General features: G+C 38.5%; 2 protein-coding genes and 1 pseudogene across 2 annotated transcripts; 2 read left to right on the top strand and 1 right to left on the bottom strand.

Annotated features, from left to right (window-relative positions):
• Positions 1-1464: 1464 nt before the first annotated feature.
• LOC141445151 (sodium channel protein Nach-like) lies at positions 1465-2750 on the top strand. The gene has a single exon (XM_074110934.1). It carries the CDS (start codon positions 1465-1467, stop codon positions 2725-2727), a length of 1263 nt encoding a protein of 420 aa, XP_073967035.1. The 3' UTR covers positions 2728-2750.
• A 1970-nt stretch (positions 2751-4720) lies between these two features.
• Positions 4721-7340, top strand: LOC141445148 (engulfment and cell motility protein 1 pseudogene; annotated as a pseudogene).
• Positions 7341-7724: 384 nt separating this feature from the next.
• On the bottom strand, positions 7725-22033 carry LOC141445150 (transmembrane protein 87A-like; the record flags this gene model as incomplete). Its single annotated transcript, XM_074110933.1, has 10 exons — positions 7725-7980; positions 9119-9269; positions 9445-9565; positions 10152-10273; positions 11310-11406; positions 15989-16096; positions 17028-17203; positions 17729-17929; positions 18858-18971; positions 21914-22033. Coding segments are annotated over 10 exons (1431 nt in total), but the record flags the coding sequence as incomplete, so codon positions are not given.
• Between the last annotated feature and the right edge of the window lie 2514 nt (positions 22034-24547).

Below are 24547 nucleotides of genomic sequence, written 5' to 3'. Positions count from 1 at the left end.
TCTATCATCACCACCACACTACACTGACGCGTTTCGAACTCAACCAGAGCTCATCTTCAGAGTGACACAACCGTACACCATGCTGTTAGACAGAAGAAGAAGAAGATCTAATGCTATAAGATTAAGAGATGTTATAAATCTTACATCATCTCAATTAATTTGAAATGAAAATTAACAAATCTTTTACATAAGTAATATTTTCCTTTTCATTTTCCGAACAAAATATGTAATAGAATTATTTCCACATAATCATGCTGTGCATTTAACTGACAAAGAGGAATAGGTATATAGGTGTAGGCTGCGGCTCCACTGAGGCGGAGACGAGCGGAGCGGAGAGGAGACGTGTAGGGATCGACCAATCCCTACACGTCTGATGATAATGAGGCGGAGACGAGATGTGGATTCAACTAATATGATTGGTCGATCCCTACACGTCTCCTCTCCGCTCCGCTCGTCTCCGCCTCAGTGGAGCCGCAGCCGATTGTTACAAATACAAGTAGGTAAACAAGAAAAACCTACCGAGTGTCATCAATTAGGGTTTCTTATCAAAAGTTGAAATAAGTAGTGTCAACAAAATCATTGCAACAGACATAGATAGAGTTATGGCTGCTCGATTGCTGGTTTATTTATTTTTTCCTTTGAGCGATTAGAAAATCATGTAAAACAATATCGAGCACGCATCAATTATTGAAAATTGCTTGAAAATTGCAATGCATGTCAGTGTTACGGGTATAGCAATTACTGTTATGAAGGAAAGCATTGGCATTATAATAAAGCAAATTTGTAATCGTGGTCGTTAGCGCGCTATGCAATGATTTTTAGCTTATTACTTATTAAAATAGCGTGGCAAGCGTCAATCATAATAGCAGCTATATATAATACATCATAATATAATACTAGTACTTACTTGCCTATTATTAGTCCACGGACATACTTCGATGAGTGGATACCTATTAGATAGCGTGAATGAAAGAGTTTGAAAAATATATTTATTTTAATGTGTCGCGGATTTAGATAGAATTTTAGGTAGAAAATAAATATCTCCAAAACGGCTGCATATAAATGGAAAGAAAGAAGAACATGTTTTATCAGAGGGAACTAGCTCCTTCCTACATGCCACGGCGGGTGAAAAAACCTTCCCAAAAAACCGTGACATTTCGAAAACCCATAATAAAACTCAACAATGAGATGATAATACGGAAAAGTATACAAAATACGTTTCTGGAATACATGACAAACTCGTCTTTTAGTGGCGTCCGGTTCCTTGTGGACAGCAAGAAAACAATAACGGAGAGGTTTATGTGGTTTGCTATAATCGCAAGTGCTATATTCAGCTTTTTCTACTTCATGGGAAACATACTCGAGTCTCAGAATGCACAGCCTACTTATATGACTTTAGAAGATGCAGGATATCCCGTAGGAAGTATAATATTTCCAGCCATAGCAATTTGCAACCACAACCGAATGAAGATATCTGCCGTTAAACGTCTAGTCGACGTCCTGTACGCGCAAGATAACACGACTTTTTCCAGCAAAGCAGAACTCTTCGAAGTTGCCAAATTGTACGGCAGCCTTTACGATTTCTCGTACCCCAATAGACAGGATGTCTTGAGATTCAACGTCTATTTAGAAAAACTCGAAAACAAAATTGACGAAGAGGAAAACATTAAGAAGAAAGATATAACGAAACTGTTAAAATCTCTGACACCAACTTGCGAAGAGACATTGCTCAGATGCCACTGGAAGGGGACGCCTTTCAATTGCAGCAGCCTGTTCCGAATGGACATAACACAGTTTGGATTCTGTTGCGTTTTTAACTATTACAACACTGAAGCTGGCAGGTTGGAAAAAGACCCGTTGGATCCTGTCGACAAACCGATAAGAATGAGCGACAGTAGTCGCTTAAACAGTTTGACGCTGGTCATGCAGGCAAAAACTGAGGAGTACCTCTACGCGACACGGCAGAGCTACGGCTTCGACATCTTGTTTTTCGATCGCTATGATTACGCCGATCAAACAGCTGGCGGCCTCGTGCACAGAGTTATATCTGTAGGACAACATTACGATATAACAATCAGTCCATATTCGTATTACACAGTACCAGCTGTAAGACTACTTCCTCTTGAGAAAAGAGGTTGCAAATTCGAAGACGAAATGAAAGAAGAATACCACGAGTACTACAGCATGAGCAACTGTTTGGTCCGATGCCGGATGAGAACTATCGAGCGGCTATGTCGATGTGTACCCTTTTTTCTACCAAAGAGAAGTAATCTCTCGGCTTGCACGCTTGAAGAGCTGCACTGTTTAAATAAATACCGGCAGAAACTTCTCTTTGTGTACCCTCCAAGCGATTTACCAGGATTAGAAGTAGAACGTGAGGACTCATTAAACTGCCCTCATTGCTTGCCCGATTGCAGCGCGACGCGATATAAAATTAATGCCAACATCAAACTGACACCTATTCCGCAGAACGCGACTGAATTTGCAAACGATACAATTGATTTAAAGGACGGTAATCTTTCTTCAATTCGTATATACTATGCTCTTCACGAACTACCAATGTACAGGATAGATGTGACATCATACTGGTATGAAAATGTCAGCTATTTAGGAGGACTCTGCGGATTGCTTACAGGGTTTTCTGCGATGAGTCTTGCAGAGATATTTTATTTCATTTTCATACGTTTCAGCTATGTTTTAGTGGAAAACTTTAGAAAGTATGGTTGATCTTCAAAAAAATCTGTAATCATTAAACAACAAAATGTAATTTAGCATACGAATAAGCCCTACTTTACACTTAATTATGTACCTACTTATTTATTATGATCATGAAGTTTTATTAATTATTATATTCAAGCATTTAAATGACGATAGGATAGAATGATGCTATGCTTCTACCAAAGAAGGCATTATGAAATTTAGTGTGAAAAAGGTAGGAAAAAGGTTCATCTGTGGCGCACGTCACTACACACTGGATGCAAAGTAACGCTATTAATTAATAATGTAGGTATAATATAATCGCTAAGGCCGATGCCGCACTACGGCTAAACCGCCGCGGTTTTCAAACGCGTTACTTTGTGAATCAAGTAAACTAATGCAAGCGGCCGCACGGGCGGTATTAAGTTTACTTGTATATATTTATTGAATCAACTATTGATTTATCATTGATTGATTGATTGATTGTTATTTATCAATGGTAAATAGTTGAGTTCAAAAGTAGCAGGCACGGATAGTGAATAGCATGCTTTACGCCGTGATGCCTTGCCTTCTCAGTCTACTAACAAATATAGGTGTAGTATTTTAAAATAAAACAATGTTAATGTTGCCTTTAAGACTAAACAACTCTTTGTACTCGAGGTTTTGTAACCAAAATATAAGGTGGATAAAGTCACTAGACCGGGTGTATACAAGCTTACTTTTATTGTAATGACTGCAACACAGTATATATGTAGGTCAGACAGGTCGCATTTTTACTCGTAATGCTAAGTTTAAAGAGCGTGTTTCAGCATATAAGAATGAGCATCCTGACAGATCAAATGCTGCCAAACATCTGTTAGATCAAATCATTCTTTATTAGACTCAGATTCATATGAAGTGTCATTATTGCGGGTTTCGTCTCGATGTTCTAGAATGCATGGAAATAATTAGGTACAATAGTATGGGGTCTATTATTAATGAGCAGGTAATAAATTTAGTATCATCTCCCTTCCTACGGCTTCGGTCTAATTTCAGCAATAGCAGTTAATAAAACGCGCCTTGACGCCTTTTGTGTTTTATGTAATTTTCGAAGTGCGAATAAAATATTTATATTTTACTTATTCTAAATAAATAAAAATGTAAGGTAGTTTTATGACGATTAAAGTTTAATTAGGGAGTAACAGTGGCAAATTAAAACGGTTGTTGTGGTTTGTTAGTGTTAGTCTAACATCTCACATCTGGTAGATGTGTAGATGATCTCTGGTTGAGTTCGAAACGTGTCAGTGTCGTGTGGTGGTGGTGATAGATGGGATTGTGTGTGTTCTTACAGTGTGGAGGTGGAGGAACTGAATGAAGACGCTTATATTTTGCATAAACTTAGCAATCGTAAGGTCGCGTGTGAGCAAAGAAATTCTTTTAGTTCGTTGAGTTTCTTGCCTGATTATTCTCAACAGAGGTTTCTCCCAACCGGTGGTAGATTTTGTGACATTCATAAGTGCTTGTTATAAGCCTAAATTGAATAAAGATATTTTGACTTCGACTTTAGTTCATTTACTTGTATAAAAAGTCACGCGGTTAAAAACCGCGGCGGTTTAGCTTAGTGCGGCCTCGGTCAAACGCTAGTTAATTTGTAATTTAATTTTATTATTTGTATACTATTATACCGAATAATGTATTTTAATTTATTTTGATATCCCGAATGTTGGCTCTAGCGGTTTGGAAGAAATTTGGTATTTTCGCCTGTATCCGCCTATAAGTATTATTTATCGCTTAGGTATTCTCATGTGGCGCCATCTTTTGGCGAATAGCAGAACTATGTGTAAAACGCCTAATAAATAAATAAAAAATTATAAAAAATACGTTTTTATAAATCATTAAAAAAAAAAGGTAGATGAGATGTTTGCCCATGCGAATAATTTAGGTGCTTTCGAATGTTCATTGCGATCCTATGACGAAACGTGGACGAATACCGAACATTAGTCGTACCGTATGTAGGGCGCTTAAAAACCAACTGTCACAAATGTCATCTTGTTGTCCTGTCATATCCTGCTTACTTGCTTTTGTATTTCTTGCCTTGCCCATTTAACGGGAGGGACAACTGGGTGCAAGATTACTAAAAATAATTATTTCAATACCAATTTCGCGAATTGTGTACTTGACAAATGATAAATAAATGTCTACGAAGCAATTGAAGATGCCGTCAGCAACGAGGGACTCGACTATTCTTAAAATCGCGGTGGAGATGCTCAATGCTCCCGATAAGGTGCCGCAGTTGATTGAATTTGACCAGAGCCAGCCTCTATCTAGCATTATCCAGCTACTCTGCAAGCCTTGGGGCCTGTCTGACCCGGACAACTACGCATTACAGTTTTCTGAGAGTAACAACCAAAACTATATCACCGAAAAGAATCGTAATGAGATCAAAAACGGTTCAGTGCTACGGCTTGAGCAGTCGCCTGCGAAAACAGTGCAGGAGATATTGTATAAAATAAACAATGGCAGCGAACAGGATCAAACCAACGCTTTGACAAAACTTGCGAGTCTCAGCAGTGACCTTACTTTTGCACTTGAATTTATAAATAAAAAGGGACTTACTCTAATCATCAGTAACATTGAGTCCGGCAAGTTTAAAGCCACATGCCTCAAACACGCGCTAGTAACATTTGTTGAACTCATGGACCATGGTATTATTTCCTGGGATATACTGGAAAACCAATTTATTCACAAGGTTGCTGGTTTTGTTAGTAACCAGAGTACCCCCCAAGAACCAAAAGTCATTCAGTCATGCCTGTCTATACTAGAGAATATTGTTCTCAATAGCTCTGGAAAGAATTCTCAAGTAGAAAAAGAAATTACTATTCAGAGCCTAATCTTGCAGCTGCAAAATCAAAGCCAAGACATCATCATTCAACAAAACACTATTGCTCTTATTAATGCTATTCTGACAAAGGCCGATATGACTAAGCGGAAGGACATTGTAGCCACATTGTCATCAAGGCAAGTCCGTAATGTTATTTATGACAATCTGGTTGGTGTCTTGGTCTCTGCCCAAGCTCAAGACACAGAGCTGGCGCACCAGCTGTACTCTCTACAAACACTCATGCTCGGTCTGCTTGAAGCTAAAATGAGACAACGAGCTGATTCTCAGGACCAAGAATCACAAGAAAAAATCAAGGAGTTAAGAAAAATTGCCTTTGAAAATGATAACAATTGCAACATCGAAGTTACAACAAGGCGCCAGCTGGGTAGTTTCTCAAAGGACTTCAAAAAGCTTGGGTTCAAATGTGAAATTGATCCAATAAAAGATTTTAATGAAACACCACCAGGAATACTGGCACTGGACTGTATGCTGTACTTTGCAAGGAACTATCAAGAAGATTACACGAAAATAGTTCTTGAAAATAGCTGCCGGGCTGATGAACACGAATGCCCTTTTGGTAAGACAAGTGTAGAGTTAGTGAAACAACTCTGTGACATTCTTCACATTGGTGAACCTCCAAGTGAACAAGGTCAAACATACCACCCAATGTTCTTCACTCATGACCATCCTTTCGAAGAGCTGTTCTGCATATGCATAGTGCTCCTCAACAAAACTTGGAAGGAAATGAGAGCAACCACAGAAGACTTTGTAAAAGTTTCTAGTGTTGTCAGAGAGCAAATTAGTAGGGCCCTGTCTGGGTCTCCTAAAGGCTTTGACAAATTCCGCCAAAGAGTCAACCAGCTGACTTATGCTGAAATCACACAGATTTGGCAAACAGAGAGGACTAATAGGGAAGTTTGGGAGTCCCATGCAAGACCCATAGTTGAGCTCAAAGAAAAAATAACTCCAGAAATAATTGACTTGATTCAGCAACAGCGGTTAGGGGTGCTTGTTGGTGGGACCAGGTTCAAGAAGTATTCTTCCAGAGGGCAAAGAATCAAAGACAAGTTTTGGTATGTCAGATTATCACCAAACCACAAGGTATTGCATTATGGCGATTGTGATGAAAAAAGCACGCCAAGCCTAGAGGAACTTGGCAACAAGCTGTCTGTTGCCGACATAAAGAGTGTTGTAGTCGGCAAGGACTGTCCACACATGAAAGACTTGAGAGGGAGGAAGATAAATCCAAATCTGGCATTCTCTTTTATTCTGAAGTCTGCTGAAGTGACATCACTAGATTTTGTAGCTCCCGATGAGCAGGTATTTGACTATTGGACAGATGGAGTTAATGCGCTATTGAAAGAAAAGATGACAAGTAAATCTTATGAGAATGATCTCGAGACATTGTTGTCTATGGATATAAAGGTGAGACTACTTGATGCAGAAGGCATAGACATCCCACAGGACCCACCACAGATTCCAGACGAGCCAGAAGACTATGACTTTTATTACGATAATAACTAACAATTCCATTTATGAGTAATAATTCTTAAAATGCTTCACCAGTATGATATTACTTCCAAGGTGTATTGAAATTTTCTAGTATTAGTAGTTAAATGAGTTTTAAGTAAAATATTTATTAATTTTAAATTAATTTAAGATGTAATCTGTTTCCATTTTACTCTGTATTGACTGAATTTTATCAGAACTTCCATTTAATAATAGTAAGTAATAGTGGCCATATTCCATATTATATTTTATATACCAAAGATCACGTCTAAAGAACAAGATTATATATATTAAAATTGTATGTACAAATAAATGTTTTCATACAAAATTATATTTTATTCCTCTTTAAACAAAATCATATACAGTCAAGAGCATATAAGTTTTAGTTAAAATCTTTGCTTTTCTACTCGCATCAGTTTTCTCTTAGTTAATTATTTTTTAATTATTATTTGGATTTTTTTTTCTAGGCTACCCTTTTCTGTGCAAGTAGCCCTTACATACGCACATATTTATTTATGAACTTTCAATGGAATCTGTCTTTTAGATTTACTTAAGATTAAGAGTTCTTGCAGCAGTTTCATATTTAACTGTGTCTTAATTAATATTCATTGAACACGATCCTCAATATTCTCATCTACAAGTCAAAAACAAACACGTCTTTTAATACTTTACACATTGATTTATTAAGTAACTTTACTGCATTTTGGACACTTCAAACTTTGTGTTAATAATTTCCTCGTCGGAGTCTAAAAGAGGTAGAGTGCTGGTGGGGATATTCTCTTCGACCCAGCGAAGGTCCGAGTCCAAAGTGTTGGTATTTTCTTGCGGCTCCCGGGCCTCTCGCTCGATTTCAGTCACACTTGTGCCTCGCATCTTCACCCCATACGCGTCATTCACGAATTGTTCTTCTTCTTCTGTAAATTGAAGTTTGGTTTAATTTTTTTCGAACGGACTGTTGCTGTTAGCCTCAGATGGCTTTTGGGCGTTTTCAAATAAAGTGTAAGTACCTTTTCTTTCAAAATATCAATACACTTTGCGAGAAATACATTGTATTGTAATAGAAATTTTATGACATGACATTATTAATGTAGTAGTAACCTCTCATGTTGCTGTGCGCTTGCAGGGCGTCACATGTGACTAATTGACTATACCGAATTGTAACAACTGCTAATATGATATGCAATAAATAAATGAATATGAGTCAGTTTTGTGACGCCCATATGAATTGTATGAAAAAAAACGTTTTTGTTTGGGACATTTATTTAAAGTTTAACTTTTAAACTTTAAATTTTAAACTATCGGAAGGAAAAACAAAAAAGAAAAGGTACTTAAGCTCTTTTGTGAAAATGCCCTTTTACAGATTACCAGAGAGGGCGAGCTGCAGACGGGCCGGTCTCGGGCTCGGGGTCTCGGGCTCGGAGCAACGAGAATTTTTCTTAGCATGCCAAAGAGTACTATTATTGAGCTGACCTCGGACTTTGGACAATATGAGTAAGTGTATTTAAGAGCTTAGTGATTCAAACGAAGGTGTTAAGCTTTATTTACACGGTGTGAGAAACGTGCAAAACACATTGCGGAGTCGCGTGGCTATGAAATCAAAATCAAACGTTTATTCTGTACTACCGCAAAGCGCTCTTTTACATGTCAGTTTTTTATACTACCAGCGCTTTCGGACAGACCATCATTGCCAAGAAAAATGTTACTAGAAAGTTATTTTTTGAAAACAAAATATTATATGATAATTCTCTTGAATATTAAAGCTAGCAAAGCAAATTAGGTCTTAAAACTCTGCAAAAGCATGTGCTTTGGGCCCATCTATAAAGTACGTCACACCAATGACCATTTTCATGTAGCACCCTTGTCACGCGTATTAAGTTGCAGTTATTTTGTACCTTTTGTCATAATCAGCTTCACCCCCCCCTCTCTAAATGTGTAACATAATTTATGGACAACCCCAAAGCTGCCAGAAACCAGGGGTAGTTTCCACCAGAGAACAGAGCCTTAATGTGTGATGCAATTTATGGATCCTAAGCAGTCAGAAACCAGGTTTACCGTCATCCTCGTCATCAGCGTTATCCAGCAGCGGCGTGAAGGCGTAGCGCTGGTTGTTGTTAGTGGGCCGCCACAACACCATGATGACGGTCAGAACGCTCGCAAACAGGATGTGCCAGTACGCCTCGTCCATCCACACCTCCTTCCAATCCTGGAAGATGAAAAGGGGGTAGCATTGAAAATAGATATTATCGAATATCGATATTTTCGAGCTTTCGATATAAATATCGATATTTTAATTTACGTGCAACCCCAGAGAGGGCGCGTCAAAACCGCGCGGTTAGCCGCATAGTGCGTACATGGCTTAAGAAAAGATTTAAACTCACAGTAATACACGGCAACACTCTGAAAGCTTTGATGGAATACAGCATGAACACGACTGAAGAGATGACCGCGAATATCAGCGTGTTAGTGAAGTGCCGGTACAGGGACAGCTTTATCGTGTTCCTGGGAAACAGAATGAGACAGGCTGATATAAAGTGAATAATGACTTTCAACCCGTATTACGGCATTGTGTGTATGACTTATAATATGAAAGTTATGAAATAATGTTGAAGTAAAGATACTCTCGTAAGAAGTCTCGTATTAATGGACACATCAATTCTTTTTTTTTTATTCGATTGGATGGCAAACGAGCAAGTGGGTCTCCTGATGGTAAGAGATCACCACCGCCCATAGACACCTGCAACACCAGGGGGATTGCAGATGCGTTGCCAACCTAGAGGCCTAAGATGGGATACCTCAAGTGCCAGTAATTTCACCGGCTGTCTTACTCTCCACGCCGAAACACAACAGTGCACAACAAGCACTGCTTTACACGATAATTGACAGTTGTCCCAGTGTACCCGATAGTAAATAGTTAATCTTGTACTTTGTACCAAATTTACGACAGTATTATATAAAAAATTGAATCCAACTGCCTGAAAAAATAAATAAAAACTAAAAAGGACGAAACAAGACCTTATAAACTTGATCTACCATACCACACATATTTCAATGATAAACAAGTACCGAACGAGCGAGTAGTACTGACCTTCTCAGTTGCAGTGTGCGCATGGTGTGTGCAAGCGAGACAAACACCCACCAACAGATGGCGCTGTCGAGAAGAGACATCGGCGCTTCGGACAGAAGCAAGTCGCGATTCGAGTCGTCCGCCTTAAAACAACACAACTGTATGTATAACAAATCTGTAGCGGAGAGATTAGCGGGTTGACAAGCGGAGCGATAGCAATTGATATGACGTAATTACTTTACGACCTCTTGTCTAAAATTTCTCAGCTCAATGAGGGCTCATCATCATCATATTAGCCATAGGACGTCCACTGTTGGACATAGGCCTCTCCATAGATCTCCAGTTGCCTCGGTTGGAAGCGGCTTGCATTCACCGTGAACCCGCGACTATACCAGGCCATCCGTCCATCTCGTTGGTGGACGGACGTCCTACGCTGCGCTTGCCGATCCGCGGTCTCCACTCGAGAACCTTTCGACCACAACGACATTCTGTTCTCCGTGCTATATGGCCTGCCCATTGCCACTTCAACGAGCTAATTCGCTTGGCTATGTCGGTGACCCTTGTTCTTCTACGTATCTCCTCATTTCTGATTCGATCCCGTAGAGAAACCCCAAGCATAGCTCTCTCCATAGCTCGCTGAGCAATTCTGAGCCTATTTCATTTTGCCAACGAGGGCTATCGCGTATGAATTCGCCGCTAGAGGCGCTAGTGTAGCGAGAGGTCTCCGAAATGTCAAATCTCACTGTTTTTGGGTGAGCTACGCGGGTTTATTTATAATTAGAATAATTTTGTGAATATTTTGCAATACCTGAAATTAATTATGGCAAATATGCGTTACGGGGCAATGAATGTCTGTGTTTTGAGACAGTTTTGCCTTTCGGAAACCTTTGCCTTCGCGTTTTCCCGAACATAACGGGACTACGCAACACTGTGGCTCGATATTTTTATGGTACGGTTTTAAGGTATTAAATATGATTTAAATGTAAATTTTGTTTTCACGCCCGTAATAACAAACTAACCACTATACTTCAGGCAGGACCTTTGTCTACAGTGGCGCCAACTGGTGAGCGCGAAAACGGTAGCCCTCATTGCATCTCTCATTCGCTCTTTCTTCACTCGCCGCTTTAAGGTAGTTTTGCTGTCTCAACCGAAAATTCCTCATTAGTGGTCAGTACATACCTTGTGGTGTAGACGTAGCCACGCCTCAATAGCTGCGAGGATGCCCCAAAGGACCCCGGTACCCACAACTCGTTGCAAAGCGGGACCCAACCGAGGCCTGAAACAAACAAACATACATATAACCTTTACATCCACAATTTGCAGACACAAGCACAAGGCACTTATGCCCGAAAGTTGCGTTAGCTTTTCTTTTCAGGTGAAACCTTTTCATAAATAATTTTGCTATGATTTCTTTGGCAAATGCATGGGATGTCAACATGACATTAGTAGCACAAAGGTTCCACCCTGGTACGTGATTCAGTTTCCTTGACTGTACAGTCCAGTGAAAAAATATCGTCGGTCGGAATAAGAGTTTGTGGTATGTAAATATTTTTTCTCGAACATACAAGGAAATGTCGTCCTTATATTCGTGATAATAGAACGCGAAGTACGTCGTTGTATAGCACTATTAAACATTCGTTCTAGTTTTAAATTTGAGTGCAGTAATGGAATTGCAAACAACATTGCCTGGCCAGGCCATGGCCAGTATTCACTCTTTAATGTCTTATTTGAATACATTATTTAATAAGATCAAATCAGGTGTTCAATATAATAAACAAGGATTGACAGTTATCCTACTAATCCTACTAATATTATAAATGCGAAAGTTTGTGAGTGAGTGAGTGAGTGAGTGAGTGAGTGAGTATGTTTGTTACTCTTTCACGCTGAAACGGCTGGACGGATTTGGATGAAATTTGGCGAAAAGTTAGTTTATAACCTGGATTAAAACATAGGATACTTTTTATCCCGGTATTCCCACGGGATAGGGATAAAATCTCGAAATAACAACCTCTGGGCTTAGAGTCATGAAATTTGGTATGTAGGTAGTTGGACGTCTGGAATAACAGATAGGTGACTTTTTGACCCGATATTCCCACGGGATACCTAGGGATAAAATCTTGAAATAACAACCGCAGGGCTAAGAGCCATGAAATTTAGTATGTAGGTAGCTGGACCTCTGGAATAACACATAGGCTACTTTTATCCGATATTCCCCAGGATAGGGATAAAATCTTGAAATAATAACCGCTGGGCTTAGAGTCATGAAATTTGGTTTGTAGGTAGCTGGACGTCTGGAATAACACGTAAGGGACTTTTTGACTCGATATTCCCACGGGATACTTAGGGATAAAATCTCGAAATAACAACCACTGGGTTTAGAGCCATGAAATTTGGTATGTAGGTAGCTGGACCTCTGGAATAACACACAGGCTAATTTTTATCCCGATATTCCCACGGGATAGGGATAAAATCTTGAAATAATAACCGCTGGGCTTAGAGTCATGAAATTTAGTATGTAGGTAACTGGACGTCTGGAATAACACGTAAGGGACTTTTTGACCCGATATTCCCACGGGATACCTAGGGATAAAATCTCGAAATAACAACCACTGGGCTTAGAGCCATGAAATTTGGTATGTAGGTAGCTGGACCTCTGGAATAACACATAATCTATTTTTTACCCCGATATTCCCACGGGATAGGGATAAAATCTTGAAATATTAACCGCTGAGCTTAGAGTCATGAAATTTGGTATGTAGGAAGCTGGATGTCTAGAAAAACACATAGACGACTTTTTGACCCGATATTACCACGGGATACCTAGGAATAAAATGTCGAAATAACAACCGCTAGGCTTAGAGGCATGAAATTTGGATGTAGGTAGCCGTATGTCTGGAATAACACATAAGTACGCTACTTTTTATCCCGATATTCCCACGGTATAGTTTTGTAACTAAGGGACCCCATACATCCCTGTATTATTATTATTATTATTTCGTATTTTTTTCTTTAATTGTATACTGTAGTTTTTAAGTATTTTATTTGTAATTATTTTATTTTGAAAAAATGACTTTCTGCCAAGTTTCTTGCGACGCATTCTTCTTGGCAATGATGGTCTTTCCGAAAGCGCTGGTAGTATAAAAAATGACGTGTAAAAGTGCCCATTGCGGCCTATTTACTGAGTAAATGATTTGAATTTGAATTGGGTTTAGAGTCTTGAATTTTGTACAGTTATTCACAACACAACCTCAATGAAGACCACGATATAAATATTGGAAATTTCCAGGGGAATTTTGTAAAATACCGAAAATTTCAATTGCAGCTACCACACCGATTAATTTACGCGTGCGAAGCCGCGGGTAAAAGCTAGTATTATAAATGTGAAAGTTTGTGAGTGAGTGAGTGAGTGAGTGAGTATGTTTGTTACTTTTTCACGCTTAAACGGCTGGACGGATTTGGATGAAATTTGGCGGAAAGTTAGTTTATAACCTGGATTAAAACATAGGATACTTTTTATCCCGATATTCCCACGGGATAGGGATAAAATCTCGAAATAACAACCGCTAGGCTTAGAGTCATGAAATTTGGTATGTAGGTAGTTGGACGTCTGGAATAAAACATAGGTGACTTTTTGACCCGATATTCCCACGGGATACCTAGGGATAAAATCTTGAAATAACAACCGCTGGGCTTTGAGCCATGAAATTTAGTATGTAGGTAGCTGGACCTCTGAAATAACACATAGGCTACTTTTTATTCCGATATTCCCACGGGATAGGGATAAAATCTCGAAATAACAACCGCTGGGTTTAGAGTCATGAAATTTGGTATGTAGGTAGTTGGATGTCTGAAATAACACATAGGCAACTTTTTGACTCGATATTCCCACGGGATACCTAGGGATAAAATCTTGAAATAACAACCGCTGGGCTTAGAGCCATGAAATTTAGTGTGTAGGTAGCTGAACCTCTGAAATAACACATAGGCTACTATTTATTCCGATATTCCCACGGGATAGGGATAAAATCTTGAAATAATAACCGCTGGGCTTAGAGTCATGAAATTTGGTATGTAGGTAACTGAACATCTGGAATAACACTTAAGTGACTTTTTGACCCGATATTCCTACGGGATAACTAGGGATAAAATCTCGAAATAACAACCACTGGGCTTAGAGCCATGAAATTTGGTATGTAGGTAGCTGGACCTCTGGAATAACACATAGGCTACTATTTATTCCGATATTCCCACGGGATAGGGATAAAATCTCGAAATAATAACCGCTGGGCTTAGAGTCATGAAATTTGGTATGTAGGTAACTGGACATCTGGAATAACACTTAAGTGACTTTTTGACCCGATATTCCCACGGGATAACTAGGGATAAAATCTCGAAATAACAACCACTGGGCTTAGAGCCATGAAATTTGGTATGTAGGTAGCTGGACCTCTGGAATAACACATAGGCTACTTTTTATTCCGATATTCCCACGGGATAGGGATAAAATCTTGAAATAACAACCGCTGGGCTTAGAGGCATGAAATTTGGTATGTAGGTAGCCGGACGTCTGGAATAACACATACGCTACTTTTTATCCCGATATTTCCACGGGATAGTTTTGTAACTAAGGGACCCCATACATCCGTGTATTATTGTTATTATTATTTTGTAATTTTTTCTTTAATTGTATACTTACTGTAGTTTTTAAGTATTTTATTTGTACTTATTTTATTTTGAAAAAATGACTTTCTGCCAAGCTTCTTGCGGCGCATTCTTCTTGGCAATGATGGTCTTTCCGAAAGTGCTGGTATTTAAAAAAATGACGTGTAAAAGTGCCCATTGCGGCCTATTTACTGAATAAATGATATGAATTTGAATTTGGATAGGGAAAAATTTTTGAAATTTTAGCACTGGGTTTAGAGTCTTGAATTTTGTACAGTTATTCACAACACAACCTCAATGAAGACCACGATATAAATTTGGAAATTTCCAGGGGAATTTTGTAAAATCCCGAAAATTTCAATTGCAACTACCAGACCGAATAGTTTACGCGTGCGAAGCCGCGGGTAAAAGCTAGCTGTTAATAATTTATTAAAATAACAAATTACTAAGGTATCGTCATTTTTTAACCTCCGACGCAAAAAGAGCGGTGTTATAAGTTTGACCGCTATGTGTGTCTGTCTGTGGCAATGTAGCTCTTAAACGGATGGGCCGATTTGAATGAGTTTTTTTTATTTAAAAGCAGGCTTTCTAGCTATGGTTCTTAGACATGTTTCATCAAAATCAATTTATCCATTTTTGAGATATTGCACTTTGAAGTGACAAAGTCGGAGGTTTTCCAACTTTTTGTTAGTTAAGTTCTTAAGTTATTACTAAATAAAATCATCTCAAGATTTGGTGGCAAAACATTAACCCGAACAGCTACTTGAAGGCTGACCTGACACTAATATAAAAAACCTGATGCGAGGGCAGCACTTCTTCGTTTTATATTGCAACATTCTTTACACTTACTATACGATACCTACCAGTCATATTGACAACGGTGTCGGTGATGTTATTTAAAGGAATATTTTCTAATCCCTCAGACTTTTTCTATGACAAAAATAATTTTATACCTACATTGTGAATTATTTTCCTTCCAAGGCTATAGATAATCTTCGGCATTTTAACGCACAAAAACACAAAATAACACTTTAAAATACCACGCGCAAACAACGTTAAACTTTGACAGCAATAGACAGATGACATTTGAATTTAGTGTTACCAGTGCAAGAAATTAGTTCTATTGGTTTTCCGCAATATGGCGAGGTTTTTTTATAATTCTGGTCAGCCTTTACTAAGTTTGTACTTTGACTCACTTTACAATACCGAAGCCAAGGGACACGATAATAACCAGCATCCTTGCGAGCGCGCGCTTCGCCACCGACACCCACTCCGCAAACATGTACGCCTCCGCGTTGAAGTACCTGCGAAACGGAACTGTTATTAGTATTGTTGCTGCTGTTGTCTGTATCCACAGACAACAGCAGCAACAATACTCTCTAATCTAATCTGTAATCTGTGCTGTTCAATAAAAAGTCATTTTATTGTATATTCTTACCGACTAGAAAGTGCCAAAGTTTATTCACAAAATTAAAAATAATTTTAAATCCATTAAAGATGTACTCTGTGATTAAAGTAATACAATATTATCAAAAAACATGTTGAATCAAAACTAGCTGTATCGTTTAGTTGCTGCTTTGTCAGTGTTACTAACTTGAAACATCTCAAACTGTCCCAGTACTTACAATTACTGCGACAAAGTACTAAGGAGGGAAGCTACTTTTGAGCTACATGTACCATCAGTAAAATATATGGTCTACCACCCTAAAGTTGATATTCATAAAACAATAATGCCAATAGCCGTGTCTATCAACTTGAAAGTTCGACTTTAGCGAGAGATTCATTTGATATGAGCTTTAGTCATATAGGTACACCACACTACAGATATTACGCTCTCCCTTGCACTGAAACCACGTCTCTGGATGCAAAGGCCTGTCTAATGAACCTGTAAATCAGCATCGCTTCTTCTGAAAGCGGTTGACTTAGAATTACATTTACATGTACACCTTCAATGAACAAGCCCATTCCATCCAAATACCTGCCTCTGATGTCCTTATTCTGATCACATTCCAAAAGAAAATGTGGTCTTCACTTCAGTCTTATTACAACCTATACACAAAGGTGATTGTACAACTCTCATCAAATTCAAAAAACAGTTTAGTGGAATGTGACCAGACCGCACACGAAAAGCCCACACGAGAAGATCCCTGGGGAGGCTGGAATTATCAAACCAGGGTACTTTGAAGATTTTACTCTCTATGATGAAGTACTGCACAGTGAAGTGCATTAACTCACCCAGTGCGGTCGATGGACGAGTAGACGGCGTAATACGTGGCACTCTCGATCATGCCAAGTAGCGCCACGCCGCCGATCCAGTACTGGATGCGCAGTAGATCCCGCCATTGCAAGCCGCACACTACTAGCCACGCTGCGCACAACACAGTGTATACTGCGCACATCACGCCGAAAAACTAAAGGGGAAAAGGAGAAGGAAGAAATATTTTACAAATAGACTGACTAATAAGTCATTTTAAAGGGGGTTACATAACTTACATATAATGACCACCAGAAACACTTTTCTAACAAAAAAAAAACTAAAAAGACGAAAATAAACATGAACACCAAATAAACCAAGTGTTTGTGGTCCTGTTAAAGTTAGCATAATAGCTAAGCGTCCAAACTGCAAAGAGTAGGAGCTTAACTTTGTGGATTCGGTCTAATTTAGTACATTTACTGTTTCTACAAGCTTTTATTTAACTTGCAATGTTGTGTGTACATTATTTGATACCAAAAACACTTTTAAAAGCCCACACTCATTATAATCCAGTCCACTTGCTTCAACTCAACTCAAGGCGTTGCTTCGTACGACCTATCAAACAATTCAAAAATTGTTCTATAAAACAGTTTGCCAAAACCAGAAGGTTCTTTCCAAACGAGTACCTAATCTAAATATTCAATCTCTCTGCAAACTATTTGAACCACAGAACCGCACTTACCGGTAAAAGAGGGTAGATAGCAGCGGACAAGTAACTCGAGTCCTTCACCATCTCAATATGAACTGTGCCATTGAACTTGGTTGTGCTCAGGACAGCTATGCTTAGGATGTAGACACCTTCATTAGCCACAGTGATGAGGAGGAAGATTTCTGAAACAGATTTTTTTTTAATGATCTTATTTCCGGGCAAAGGCCTCCTTTGCTTCCCAAAAAAAGAGAATCAAGAAGAGGATGCATAGAAGCAAGGGTGCTTGGGAAATATAGCCAGCCAAACCACACGTCGCACACAAATGTTGTCAAACGAACCCCAAGTTGTCAAACGAACCCCTGCGTCAACTAGCCTATCACAGAAACCCTCGAGGCAATGAAGGGTACCGTTTTCGCGCTCACCAGTTGGCGCCACTGTAGACAAAGGTCCTGCCTGAAGTATAGTGCTTAGTTTGTTACAACAGTGACATTCGACATTTCGGAGACCTCTCGCTACACTAGCGCCTCTAGCGGCGAATTCATACGCGATAGCCCTCATTGCGATCACACCGCGGCAGCCGACTGCGTAGCGCCAGGGGGGCCACTACGAAATTCGAAGTTCGTATGAAACCGCTCTCACTCTACTATTAAATTATATTAGGGTCAGCTGAAGATACGAAGTTCGAATTTTGCACATTTTGGGCCAGGACCTAATTAAGTTTGGAAATAATCTGATAGGCGTACCTACCAGTGCTGGTTCTGACAGATGGTTAAGTACAGGGATCTGCGGATCAGTTGATTGATGTCATCATCCCTATTACAGGCGTATTACATTAATTGCACCTGTTCCTGTTTTAATTGTACCTAGTCGAAGTTGGCACTTCCTGCCACATACAGTGAAATTGTAGAATCAACTTCCGTCAGCGGTGTTTCCTGACAACTATGACATCGGAGCTTTCAAGATAAGGGCTTATACGTTTTTAAAGGCCGGCAACAGACAATGACTCTCCTGGAGTTGTTGGTACTCATGGGCGGTGGTGATCATTTCAGATAACCCCCTTACTTTGCTTCCCTCTCATAATAAAAAAAAAAACTTACAGATTGTGCGATGGCCCCAGCATCCTTCTTGGCTTCATCTGTCATCGCGGCGTCATTCTTTAGACCAGGGGATAGGGCTGCTTGTTCGGACACAAAAATTTGAATTCGCCGGTAGCACGCTGAAGTAATGTTTTGTTCCCCACCAAGTCGCTGGGGGGTTTCTTGCAACTTACAATACGCTGGAAGATGCGAAAACAATTGGTTCAATAAAAATAAAAATAAAGAACAGCCAAGTGTCGTGTCTCGTGTTACACGCAATTTAGGGTTCCGTATGCGGCAAATATATATTATTGAGTTTGAAAAAGCGATAGCCCTAGAAGACTTGTCCCAAGCTACTAAGAACGGCGAAGTATGCAGCTGGGGCTCCTCCCACCCGCGTCTCACCCCTCACGCCCCGCACGATTGCTCTGTCTAGACGTCTCCGTCGGATTACTGTAGGGAAACTTGTTATACTGTGGTGTAGGGTTGCTAACACCATTCTCACCAATCTACGAGTACGAGTAAATAACAGTTTGCAAAATATTAAGCATCAAAGTGCTAAAATTACGTTAGTCAATGGCCCCCCTCTATGAACTAATCTCTAAAAAATCTGGAAAAAAATCGTAAATATAGTAACGAATTTAAAAGGAAAACCATAGCTAAGTAGGTTTTTTTAAGTTAACCCTTAAATTGAAAGTTACACCACAACGGCCATGATTCATTTTGTATTTTTTTATGTAGAATTTTATGGACTATAAGACCGACGAGGCTTTAATCATGAACTTTTTTTCAATTTTCTCATTTAAGGGAGTACCTTACCTACTCAACAGCCGATAAAATTTTAATATTGAAGATTTCACGCATCTTATAACGGAACGGAACCCTATCCGCGCATGGCACTACACACACGTGACCTGTTTTTATAATGCACGAGGAGCGCTCGCTCTAGTCGCCAGATGGCCAGGGGCGCCACTTGCCATTTGCCAGTTTCCTGCTCAAAGTAAAATGTTGATGGCACCTTTTGAGAAGCGCGGAAGCGGTGTAGACAATCTCGCTCTACCTTGATCAGAGCAAAGGCGCTGGATTAGATAAAGCCAGTTAAAGTTCAGCGAAACGTCACACCGTATGCCACTTCAGCACCACTACCATGAGTTTACATACAGTGACCGTACTTGATAGCGACGGCGTAAATTATTTGTATGGAGAATTGTACTGTACAGCGACTACAAATAATTTACGCCGTCGCTATCGAGTACGGTCACTGTAAACTCATGGTAGTGGTACAGCACGGCGTGATGTCATGCACGGGCTCCCACTCCCAGACTTGTACGCGACATCTTTGTCATATTTTGTTTCGAAGTCAAAGTCAAAGTTTTTCAAAAGCACCCGTTTCCCCAGAAATAAAACCAAGCTAGAATGATTGTTTCTGCCCAAAAACCAATATCGTTGAAATTTTCTGTTTTCGAGATTCCCGAAATATAAATATACCCAATTCAAGGCTATTTAATGAAGCTAGGGGGCAACCAGGGAGTGAGCTAAATCTTCGGCCTTATCAGCAGGTACTTATTGTCAGATGAGATAGAGGACTTATATCTTTTTAGACGCCACCCGCGTCTTCGCAAATGCGTAAATAAAAAAATACCTAAATATATACCTCGATGAGTTTCTTGCCGGATTCTTATCAAAAGAAGCTTTTCCGAATTGTGGTAGACTTTTTTTTTAAATTCTTAAGTACTTGTTCTATATTGGCTCTGTGCAGTGCACGACGACTCTGATGCATGCACGACATCAGCGCCACCTAGCGTCCGCAACTTTATTGGCTCTGAGGCTCTGACGTTTTGAAATTTCATCGCGACTTTGTGACAAAAATCAAAAATATCACGTATTAATTTATAATACAAAATTACTGTGATACAGTGATTTGGGTGGACAAAGGGCTGTGATTTCATTTTTGGTCATTAAAATTAAATGAGGTAAGTAAAATTTATTCAAAAAGTGTGTTTTATTTTGGTTATGTCAGGGTTTGTTTACTTCATGTTTAGTTGTACTTTTACTGTAAAACAAAAAGATAAAGCTACTTTAATGGTTTCTTTAATTAATAGTAAACATATATAATTGTTCTTGTATCGCTAGTAATAATTTAAATATGAATTTTAATTACTTAAATTGAAAATTAAGTATCACTCTAATATAAAATTTCAACCACAAACCGTTTCAAAAGGAAAATTGTTGGTATCTGCTGGACATGTCCGGGATGTAGAGGAATTAAGAACAAAACAGGGACTGTGTTCAATAATTCAAGCTGGCATCATAAGACAAACATCTATTACTAAATTAGGTAGTTAAGTCTAAAGAAATTGCTTTGTTAATGACAGATACCTACATTATTTTTACTTTTGGCCACTATGAGCGCTGCGATATATTTCATTACCCCCCACCTAGTACTTCGCACCCAGCGAATAGCTTAAATTTTTAAGTTGACTTGAAAACCATTACCAACTAGTAACCACAACCAGCTACAATTCATAAATTTCAAGTCTCTAGGAGAACCGGAAGTACCCCATTGGATTGGATTTGGAGCAATTTGTATAGAAACTCCTAGTTTAATTCTATCTTAGAAATTATTTTTTTCCACTGCTTCAAGAGCAGCAGACCCAAGTATTTAATATTAATATCACCTTGATACATCCTAGTGTTGTGAAAAACGCTCATTTCGAGGCTTAAAAACTCAAAGCCTAAAGACTCTCGAGGCTTAACGACTCAAAGCCCACAAAGACAGTTTCTTGCATCCATATGTATAAAAAAAATCTCCAATATAGTGCAGTCTTTAAGACTCTGCAGTCTTAAGGATTTGAGTCTCCAAGCCTCGAACTGAGCTTTATCCACAACTCTTAATACATCCACATGTTCTGGAAAAAGGGTTTGATAGGAAACGGACAAACAACAAAGTGATGATAAGGGTTCCATTTGTGTCAACTAAAGTATGCAACCCTGAAATATGGTATGTATGAGTACATTGACAGTCAGACAGGTGATCAATTGCAGAAGGAAATACATGGTAACATGCCTGTTCTCATTTCTCACTCTCTTTCTCTCTCATTCTTTTATTATTATTTTCTACAGTGTAATGCCAAGTTCTTACCTTTTCAAAGTAATGGAAGTAGTCAGGAGAGCATGAACTTTGATCCCAGCGGTATGATACAGTGAGATTAGAATCCACATTGTCACAGCCAACTGTAATAGAATTGAATGTAAGGTCATTACATCATCAATTAATTACCATAAGCTTAGCAGACACCAATGTTAGCTAAGGCCTTTGCACATTGCGATTTTTTAAACATGTCATTGACGTGAATTTTAGAAATCCGCATTAACAGCACGTTTTTCTTTCCATAGAGCAGCCATACAACTCATGTGCGTATTGTTTGTATCGATACAAACACGCGTCTAAATAATGTGGTGTATAAAGGTCTTAAAATATGTTTTTATAGACTTCACCCCTTCAGTATTGGCTAAAAACTGCATTAAAAACTGTAAAACTAGTTCATCCATTTGATCTACAATGACACAGACAGGGGCTGTTTCACCATCCATTGATTAGTGTTAACTGGCGGTTAGGTGTGATGCCGTCTCTATTTGTTTTGTTCAAATAGACAGAGACGGCATCACATTTAACCGTCTTTACAGAAAAAAATGAAGTTTGATTTTATTTTAATTACAGGTTTGACTTTGAGGTGATGGCTCTTTAAATAGGGGTGTAACATGTTACCATATAACACCCCAATTTGTTGAACTGGGTGCTGAAAATAATTATTTGTGTTTTATTCTTAGGTGACTGAATAGAATTTTACAGTACTCATAGCAAAGACGTTCGTCAAAATTCCTGTTTCGTCAAAATCTTGTTTCGTCATATTATTGTTTTGTCAAATTCTAGTTTTGTCCAATTCCTATTTCGTCAAATTCTTGTTTTATCATATTCTTGTTTCGTCCAATTCCTGTTTCGTCAAATTCTTGTTTCGTCATATTCTTGATTCGTTATATTCCTGTTCCGTCAAATTCCTATTTCGTCAAATTCCTGTTTCGTGTAATTCCTGTTTTGTCAAATTAGATACGTAGTTTGTCAGTCTCAAGTACAGTTAATAAAAAAAGTGACATCAAAAACTACATCGTACTATACAATACATATACCATTTTTTAGTAAGTATTTGTTGTTTTTTTTTAGGGTTTGTACTATATAATCATACCACATTTGACGCTTGTATGTTTTACTTACTTTACGATATAACCAATTTAATAAAAAAATACATTGGAAACAAAAAAGGGTTGTTCTTGTATGGGGACCCCTTTATTTTTTGAACTTTCTCTATTTTGTATTATTTGTTAGAAAATCCGCCTCAATAACACATATTCAGAAAAATAAATGTTTTAAAAATAAAAACCAACAAAAAAAATTTTTTTCAGATTGGTCCAGCGGTCTTTGAGTAATCGGGGACATAGGTATTATAGTCGACTAAGTAAGTGCTTTAACATTTTTTTATAACAGCTCCTAAGGCATCAGAATAAAAAAATAGGCTAATGTCACATTGACTTGTAAATGGCCTTTGATGTTTTAAGCAGTACAACTGACATTGAACCTTGGGGTGGTAAAGGAATTTCTTGGTCGACTGATACATATAAAAATATCCCGAAAAATTGAGAACCTTCTCTTAACTATGAAGTCAGTTAAAAAAAACCGCTTCTTTTACGGTAAAAAAAATATAGCTCTAAAGTTAGACGGCCGGACACGTAGGTAGGCTTAGTAATAGGGTCCCGTTAGTCCCGTCACAAGAATTGAGTCCAGATTACCAATGGTCATTATATTTTGTTGCCAATAAAAAGTAACACCTAATTAAATAAATAATATATATTAAGTTGTAATGATATTTAGGATTTTTCATCACATTTGCTAGTAAACAGTGTAACATGCAGGCTACCTTGGTTTGAACCCCCAAAAAACCTCAACCTTAATATGCTTGTCATGAACACCCGTGGTCGGTAAATGAGTCATTGCCCGTACTAATTTGCCTGTCAGAAGCCCAAGATGGTAATGAGTGGTTTGTTAGACGCATTTCCTGATATATCTTATTTTCTCTTGTAATAACTAAATTCCAATCGACTTTTCCTCTGATCGTAATATTACTGATCTATATTTGTACTTGTAGAAAAAATCCGAATCGCCTTTTCTCCCGGTCTTATTATTAACTGATCTATATTTATATATGGTATAAAAAAATTCAAAACGCCTTATAACCGATCTTATTTGAAACCTTAACTATTATTCAAGTGCTCTTACGGTTACGTAGGCATAACACTCTAAATCAAATGTCATAAACTTGATACACATATGTCTAGAATGTGGAAAGCCTAAATGAATAATGTTTGTATCTATACGTTCAAAATACATACAACACGACTGGTCGAATGAATATAATATCTAAGTACAAAAATTAATAATATTATTTTGTCATAAACTTGATACACACAGTACGTCACATGTCGAATGTCAAAAGCTTTCGATTAACAAAAACAAAGTAGATAGGTTGGTTCAAATAAATAAATATGTTCTTTAGGTTGCTTTATATTCCCGAAGGGCACGTTGCCCAAATAGGAGCCCCACGCAGTGGCCTCCGTCAACTCCGTCATAGGGAGTAAATTGCTAAAGAAAATTCAAACTGACAAGTGCTCATTTTTCTAAACGTAAAATTTATATCAGTAAATAATAAGATCGGTTATAAAG

Source organism: Choristoneura fumiferana, unplaced genomic scaffold, assembly GCF_025370935.1.
Source record: "Choristoneura fumiferana unplaced genomic scaffold, NRCan_CFum_1 Sck3bRy_373;HRSCAF=918_pilon, whole genome shotgun sequence".
In the NCBI taxonomy this organism is placed as follows: Eukaryota; Metazoa; Arthropoda; class Insecta; order Lepidoptera; family Tortricidae; genus Choristoneura; species Choristoneura fumiferana.
The sequence above is the reverse complement of the archived record's forward strand: the minus strand, read 5'-3'. Positions and strand labels throughout refer to the sequence as shown.